At 48.0% G+C, this 8,645-nt stretch overlaps 1 protein-coding gene across 1 annotated transcript in view; it reads left to right on the top strand.

Annotated features, from left to right (window-relative positions):
• Nucleotides 1-729: 729 nt before the first annotated feature.
• ADCY8 (adenylate cyclase 8) overlaps nt 730-8,645 on the top strand; it is a 135,131-nt gene continuing 127,215 nt past the window's right edge. Inside the window, exon 1 of the mRNA XM_063131148.1 lies at nt 730-1,641. Coding sequence (XP_062987218.1) covers nt 763-1,641 — 879 coding nt within the window. The 5' untranslated portion in view covers nt 730-762. The remainder of the gene's footprint in view (nt 1,642-8,645) is intronic.

The raw sequence follows: 8,645 nt of genomic DNA, 5'->3' as shown, positions 1-8,645 counted from the left end.
TTCCCGGGTCCCAGTTACTCCCTGATCTTAAGAAGTTGCATGATGTTGTGGTTGCTGTAACTATAATCTTCTGTCTATATACATAAATATATAATTGATCTACCTTACGACATACAGAATTGCAGCACAGGCTGTATGTTTCTCTCTCTCTCTCTCTCTCTCTCTCCCCAAGGGGCCACATGTTTTGCCTTCAGAAAGTCCAAGCTTCAGCCTGGGGCATCGCCAGTCCTGAGGATCTCAGGTAGCAACTGGTGGGGAAGACATCTGCTGAGACCCCCACAGCGCTGCCCTGATTCGGAGTCAACAATATCGGGCTAGATGGACCAGTGGCCTGACACGTTCTGAAGGAAAGATGGGTGCCTCCAGGCTGTCCTCCTTTGAGAAGATCCATTCTCTTGACCTGAGGGACATATTTCACCTTTCCGTGGCCCTCTTTTACTTTCCTTTTGCACGTCAGGGTGCCAAGCAGTGGAGACCTGCAAGCATTTGGCTTTGATTGCCCTTAATTGGACTTTCCACTGCTCCTTCACAAAGGCTCTTCTATTCTCTGCTCCTCCCTCCCACTGCTGTGATATCTAGGGGGCAAATGGGGGTGCAACTTCCAAAGCCAACCATCCATGCAAAGGAATATTCAGCACCCATGAAGGCATGGGGCGACACCTTTCTTCAGCAATAACTGATCCCCCCACCAAGGAGGGTAGGGGGGGACACAGCGGCCTTTCAATGTGAGACACCCTCTCCCCTCCTGCCCTGACCCACGCAATGGAGCTATCTGAGGTGCGCTGCTTGAGTGACAGCGATGAGTTGTACACCATCAACCAGACGCCCCCCAGTGGCGGCGCTCGGTCCCAGCGCCTGCTGTGGCAGACCGCCGTGCGCCACATCACCGAGCAGCGCTTCATCCAGGAGCACACTGGCAGCAAAGTGCTGAGCTCCGAGGAGTCCTGCTGCCCCAACCACTCCCATCATCCCCGGCGCCAGTCGGCAGGCAAGAGCCTGGGTGGCCACAACAACGGGGGAACCAAAGTCTTCCCGGAGCGCAGCAGCAGCAGTGGGGATTTGGGCTTCCTACATCTGGATTGCGCTCCTAGCAACTCGGACTTCTTCCTCAACTGGGGCTACACTTACCGGGGCGTGATCTTCCCCACTTTGCGCAATTCCTTCAAGTCCCGGGACTTGGAGCGCCTCTATCAGCGCTACTTCCTGGGCCAGAGACGCAAATCAGAGGTGGTGGTGAACATCTTGGATGTGCTCACTAAGCTGACCCTCTTGCTGCTCCACCTCACCTTGGCCTCGGCCCCCATGGACCCCATCAAGGGCATCCTGCTGGGCTTCTTCACGGGCATCGAGGTGGTCATCTGTGCCTTAGTGGTGGTCAGGAAGGACACAACCTCTTATACCTACCTACAGTACAGTGGGGTGGTCACGTGGGTGGCCATGGCCACTCAGATCTTGGCCGCTGGCCTGGGTTGTGGCCTCCTCGGCGATGGCATTGGCTATGTGCTCTTCACCCTCTTTGCCACCTACAGCATGCTGCCTCTGCCCCTCACCTGGGCCATCCTGGCTGGCTTAGTCACCTCCCTCCTGCAGCTCATCATGCAGATAGTCATCCCCAGGCAGGCCGTGACCTCCATCAACCAGGTATTTCCTGTGGGTTAATTGTTCTTTCCACCTGGCATAGTGTTACCTGCATTGGCTTGTTCATCTCCATCATGGGTAGGATTAGGCTAACACAGCAGTGCATCATCACTACGATAAAACTAATATTTCCTATGGCAGGTCAGTTGTACCAAAGCAAGGATGTGCCATTGCATGAGTAACCCTGCTTAACACAAGGGGAGTTACAGGTTCAGATATTTGGGGTTGTATATCATTTATCTCTTTATGTCTGGTTGGGGAAGGTGTCAGTGGGCGGGGGAGAGATATGACTTTTGGGGGAAAGCTACAGAAAAGTTGTATTTTCCATGACATGGATGGTTCCTCCTGAAATCAAGGCCCTCTAAGAAAGCAGGTGCAGGTGATAAGTCATCCAGGTCAGGACACCAACAGAAGATGGCAGAGAGGTTGTATTGAGGAGCATTCATCCTGAACCTATTTCATCAGGTGTCCTTGACCTGGTGCTTTCCAGATGTGTGGGACTACAACTCCCATCTAGCATGGTAATACAACACATCTGGAGGTCCCCAGCTTGGGGAAGCCTGAACTATCACATTTGTATCCCACCACTCTTTCTCCAAGAAGCCCAGGCAAGAGTGCATGAGGTGACCCCATTTTATTCCAATGATATCCCCGTCTGTTTGGTTAGACTGAAAGGTAGCAACCGGCCCAAGGTGGGTTCATGTCTGACCAAGGGATTTGAACACAGGTCTTCCTAGTCCAAGTCCAACAACTTTGTCCTTTGCACCATTGCCTTGTGGGTACACCAGCCTCTCACTATATCCTCCCTTTCTAAATATTCTCATAATCACTAATGGATTTGGGTGTTACACATTTCTTTTGGAAACAGAATTTGGAACATGGGAAGACAGCGGACGTTCTGTATTTCACAGAATTCCTCCCTATCCACCAACCATCCCAACTATAATAAACATGAAAAGCCTAAAGCTATTTTGCCAGTCATTCAGTGAACAAGGCTTTTCAGGTAGAAGAACTGTTTTACAGGGCAATCCTACGCATGTGTAGGGGCTTACTTCACTGGGGCTTACTTCCAGGTAAAGTCAGTGTGTGTGTAGGATTGCTGCCTTAATGGGGTATACTGTAACGCTTGCTGGTTTTTGCTAGTTGATTTGGAGCCGTTGAATGTTCTTCCCCCTGGCCTTGGAGTGGATGCAATATCAGTTCAAACACGTACACATGGGTGTCTGCAGCACCTCTCAAGGCTTTTTAAAAACAATCTCCACCTGACACCTTCAAGTTAGTTTTGATGTTTATAAAATGACAAATGGAGAAAAGAATGGAGTGATATGCCCAAAGCCACCTGCTGAGCCTGTGGCTGAATTAGCAGTGAGCCAGCGTCTGAGGGCATAAATCGGATCATCTATCCATTTAAACCAGACTAGTAGTTGAATAACGGTGTCTTTCAGGGCCCGTCTGCTATTCTCCCTCCCTCTCTCTGCAACAGTTGCAATCAATCAAATGCAGATTGTGGCAAATACTTTTATTGGTTTCTCAATTCTCTTTCTACCACCTGGCCCAGGCTTTGGGGGGATTGTGGCTTTTGAAGAAGCATTCATTATGTTGCGGTTCTCTGCCTGCTGCCCCCCACCCACCACCAATTTCCAATTTATCAGAGATAAACTATGAAAAGCTGGGTGGGATTATTTACCCTGTTGTTTATTTGGCACCATTGGGTGATCATGTTTAACTTCTTTGTTCTTTTAGTTCCTGAAGGCTGAAAAACATTAAGAGTTGAAACAAAGGCCATGGCTAGACCAGGCCTACATCCTGGGATCATCCCTATGTATCCAAATGACACACAGGGGATCCCGGGAGCAGGCAGGGATGACCCCTCCATTTGCCTGGGATAACCCTTAGGTCTAGTTAAGGCCAAAGACGCCTTCACTTTGATGCCAAGTTCCCAGATGTGTGTGGTGATTCTCTTGTTTTTTAGATGCGAACTTTCCCTCAAGTAAACAATGCCGACTGGTTTATCAGCTTTCTGGTTTAAGGATGATCTAGTTGTGACACAATGAAATAGAACTTTCCAAAGGAACCTTGGTTCCAGAAATGGGGAACTCTGGTCTGGTTCAGAGATTGTTTTGCTGATAGGGATTGACTTTTCAAAAAGTTAAACAGATGTGCCTTGTGGACATGTCAGAGGAGAGAGTGATGGCAGATTGAAACTTGTGGGTTTTGTCTGCAGATTCGGGTCTGCAGATTCTTTTTGGACCAGGGCCCCCAAACATTCGACATTGTGCAAGCTGAGATCAATGTAAGCACAATGATGCTTCCTCTACCTCTCTTTTCTGCTGTAGGCCCCCACCCACCCATCCACCTCCAAGTCTATCCCAGAGGCTTGTGGGACTCTGAGGCAGATTTTGGAGGATTCTCCATTCAGCTGACAGAAGCTGTTCCATCAGCAGGAGCTGTTTATGATTATAGCCCAGTCTGCACAATGAAGAGCGGCCATGTGGGAGATGGCCTTTTTGGTGGTGGCCCCCTGGTTATGGAAAGCCCTCCCCAAAAAGGCTTACCTGGTGCCTACTTTATAATCTTCTTGGCATCAGGTGAAGACTTTTAAATTTTATTTTCCGAGGCCTTTTAAAATCCCATGCGAATTGGTTGAAACTTTGTTAATGTTTCATTCTTAGAGCTCACAAATGGTGTTATGATGTGTTTTTAACCTGAAGAGGGCCATTTGTGGGTCCTGGTCGTTCTGATTTTAGAATTGTGGTTGTGTTTGTTTAAATCTACTATTGGTTGCTATATTTTATAATTTTGCTGTTATCTGAATTGTCTTACTTTATTTTGTGTATTACTGGTTTGTGTGTGTGTGTGCAATTCTAATTTGTTTTAATTTGTTCAGCCAGAGAACCTTAATTATGGAGTGACTAATAAATATGATATTTAAAATAAATCCATAATCCGTAGCAGGAACTGGCAGGTAGAGCTTTTTGTTTGCCAGAGAGAAACATTATCAACTGCTAGGACCCAAGAGAAAAGTTGACAACCTTCTTTTGGCAGATACAAACCTTTATCTCATAAGAGGGCATCCAGAAAACACTGCCCATCCTGTATCTATTGGGGATTAATAATAATAATAATTTATTTATTACCCGCCTCTCCCTTTGGATCGAGGCAGGGAACAACATTAGTACAGGAATCAACACATCTTAAAAATTATTGATTTTACATTGAACTGGGTAGGCCTGCTGGACAAGGCTAGTCTTTAAAGCTGCCTTAAAATCACAGAGAGTGTTAATATTACGAATCTCCTCCGGCAGGCCATTCCACAATCCGGGAGCAACAGAAGAAAAGGTCCTCTGGGAAACTGATGTCAGCCTAGTCTTGGCTGACTGAAGTAAGTTCTCCCCAGAGGACCTGAGTGATTGACTCTAGAAAGTGAAGGGCTTGGCAAACAAATAGTCCATAGGCCACCCAGTCAGAAGTATAAAGCAGAAGAGCAAATCAAGTCAGGCTGCTAACGGAATGAAACCACTACTACTACTAAACATAGCAAACATGCTAGTCTATTTACACATAAGAATACCAGTTATTTGTTTGAACCTGATTGAGTGGCAACATTCCCTGTCCACACCTCCACTTTTTGTTCCTTGTAGGGCTTTCTGATGTATCCAGAGTTGTTAATTACTCTATCACTATACCTGCTAATTTCTTCTTTGGTGTGATCCCCTGCCATCACAATTCCAACATGAATCAGGAACTACATGGGGAACAGGTGTATTCCTATTTACTTCCCTGGATTTCTCAGCATTTTTCAGTACCATCAGCCATAGTACCCTTCTGAATCACCTTTTTTGGACTAATTTGGGTAGTGGCACCATTTTGCAGAAGTTCCATTCCTTTTTAGGTGTTCAGTTTCAGAAGGTGATGTTAGAAGACTCTGCTCCACCCTGCAGCTAGTGTGAGCCTCAGAAACCACAGTAAGACTATTCTATTATGGAAAGGAAAGGAACCTCTCGTACAAGCACTGAGTCATTTCTGACTCTTGGAGGGATGCCAGCTTCCGCTGACGTTTTCTTGGCAGGCTTTATAGCGGGGTGGTTTGCTATTGCCTTCCCCAGCCGTTATTACCTTTCCCCCAGCTTGCTGGGTACTCATTTTACCGACCTCGGGAGGATGGAAGGCTGAGTCAACCCGAGCTGGCTGCCTGAAACCAGCTTCCTCTGGGATTGAACTCAGGCCGTGGGGAGAGTTTCAGGTGCAGAAACTGAGCTTTATGACCAGGCTGTAAATAGCTGCCTGTACATGTGTGAAGGTAAGGTAAGGGAGAGGAGGGCGAAGGGGGGTTACCGGGCCCTGCCACCGTCGCCGCCCATGCGGCGACGGTGGCAGAGCCCGGTAAGGGACCAAGGGGGAGGGGGGCCGGAGTGCAAGTGCGGCCTAGACTTCCTGGTTGAACGCGGGCTCAATTGAAGAAGCCGACGGACCGCGGATGGAGGCAGGTAAGGGAGAGGAGGGGGGGTTACCGGGCCCTGCCGCTGTCGCCGCATGGGTGACAGCAACAGCGGCAGGGCCCGGTAAACCCCACTTACCTTTCCGGCGGAGCTCCTGATCGAGGCGAAGGATCCGCCTTCACCTCGATCCTCTTTGCCACGCACCGCCGGCCCCCCAATCCTCTTTGCCTCCACCTTAAGGGGAGGCGAAGCACCCCGCTCCGCTTCTAATTCGCCGGTCCGATTAGAAGCGGAGCACATCCCTACTCCCTAGGTAACTGATTCCATTGTCATACTGCTCTAACAGTCAGCAAGTTTTTCCTGATGTCCAGCTGGAATCTGGCTTCCTTTATCTTGAGCCCGTTATTCCGTGTCCTGCACTCTGGGAGGATCGAGAAGAGATCCTGGCCCTCCTGTGTATGACAACCTTTTAAGTATTTGAAGAGTGCTATCATGTCTCCCCTCAATCTTCTCTTCTCCAAGCTAAACATGCCCAGTTCTTTCAGTCTCTCTTCATAGGGCTTTGTTTCCAGAACCCTGATCATTCTGGTTGCCCTCCTCTGAACACACTCCAGCTTGTCTGCGTCCTTCTTGAATTGTGGAGCCCACATAATACACAGGGGATCCCAGGAGCAGGGAGGGATGATCCCTCCTTTTCCCTGGGATATTGCCATACCCTTTTTTTTTTAGTTTTTTCCCATGGTCCCAGGATGATCCCAAGGACCATGGCTGGTGTGGCCGCCCATCCCAGCTTCTTCTCTCCTCCCCTCGAGTAGCAGGGTTCATCAGAGGGAAGGAGCCGGGACAAGGGGAATCCAGGCCCATCAGTGGGTGGGGTGGGGAGCTTTATTAAAAAAAAACTTACTTTTTTGCTGGAGCACAGGTGCCCTCCAGCTCCTGTCTTCTTAAAAAAAATGGCAGGCACAATGTCCTCCTTCCTCCCTGGACATCGCACGCTGTGTGTGAACCCAGGGGGAGGATCTCACCATCAGCATATCACGAGATCCACCCCCTCCCCTCTCCTGGTGCAGACATACCATAGGTCTCTATTGATGGGTCAGTAGCTTATCCTTTTTAAATGGACAAATTAAGAGGACAGGTCTGTTGACAGATAAATGGACCCCAACCCCCATGTATAAAGGCAGTATACCTGTATATCAGCTGCAGGGGAGAAACCATGGAGAGCATTACTATTTCCTTCTGTTGTGAAGTCTCCTAAAAGCAGCTGGCTGGTAGCTGCTTCTGCTGGAAACAGAATTACTAGATCATCTTCATCTTGATCACATCCTGCAGGGCACTTCTTATACTCATCTAACCTTTAAGACTATTGCCTGTTTTAGCACTCATTCATCCTTGAACATATGGTTACAGAATCCTAATTTTGGAATTTTGTCACTGATTGCACCAAATGTTTACTGTCTCTGGTTAATTTGCTCAACAGACTTTTTTTTGGCTGTCTCCATCTTAGAGCGGGAGGGAGGGGTACGTTTAACACGAGGCTTAATACTGGAAAACAGAATAGCTATTGCACTCGGCTTTCATAAATACTCTTTGTTTTCTGGAAAGTTCATGTCATTCAGAATGTGACCCCAACGTTGTTTCAAGTGGTGGGTGCAATTACACCCCCATGTTGTAGTTACAACCGCTACCCAAAATAACTCAAAAACGTTATTGAAGGCGGTACCCATAACAAGTAGACCATACCAGTGGCAAAGCTAGAATTTTATTTATTGGGGGAGTGGAGAGTTGGAGAAGGAGAAAAGGGGAAAGAAAAAATGGAAAGAGATAAAATGAAGGAGAAAATCAGTGCAAGACGGAGAGAAAGATGGCCATAACCTTCCTTATGTTTTCAGTGCATAGACATGAGTGTAGCATCACCCATATGCCAAAGGGATGTATTGGCAGGACTGGAGAAACCCCATAGTTTGCAGCAGTGGAGGCTAGTGACTCCAGTTTCAGTGGGGATGTGAATCCTTTCTGGGTTTCAGGCAGAAACCTAAAGGAGCTATCAAAGGTGCCCAACCTAGTTTGTGGATAGGGTTAAGCACTCTGGATAGCTCCTTTACCATTCTGGCTGGTTCTGACTGAAACCCAGAATGGATTCACAGCCCACCAAAATCAGAGCCACCAGCCTCCACTGGTTTGTAGAAGTCAACAGTATTTGGGGGGGGATAAAGGAGGGGGGGTAAAATATCCCTCTGAGGACTGAGCATGCTTAGTGATGATGGAATGCTGACTCAGTGGCAGACGACTGGAAAACAGAATGGGAAGAGGGAATGGAACGCATGAAATATCCTGGAGGAGAGCACTGAACAGGGAGGGCTCCCCTTTGCAACATTTTGTTGCAGGTCCCACATGTATGAATTTAAAGTGATTTCCACATTAAACATTGAAGCTGCTAACTCCAGTATTCGAGGCAGTAAGCCATGTTCCTCACCAGTTGCTGGGGAACATGGGCAGGAGGGTGCTGTTGCACCATGTCCTGTTTGTTAATCCTTGGCCGATGGCTGGTTGGCCATTGTGTGAACA

The sequence above is a fragment of the Elgaria multicarinata genome, chromosome 7 (assembly GCF_023053635.1).
Source record: "Elgaria multicarinata webbii isolate HBS135686 ecotype San Diego chromosome 7, rElgMul1.1.pri, whole genome shotgun sequence".
Classification (NCBI taxonomy): Eukaryota; Metazoa; Chordata; class Lepidosauria; order Squamata; family Anguidae; genus Elgaria; species Elgaria multicarinata.
This window is presented reverse-complemented; position numbering and strand designations above follow the sequence as displayed.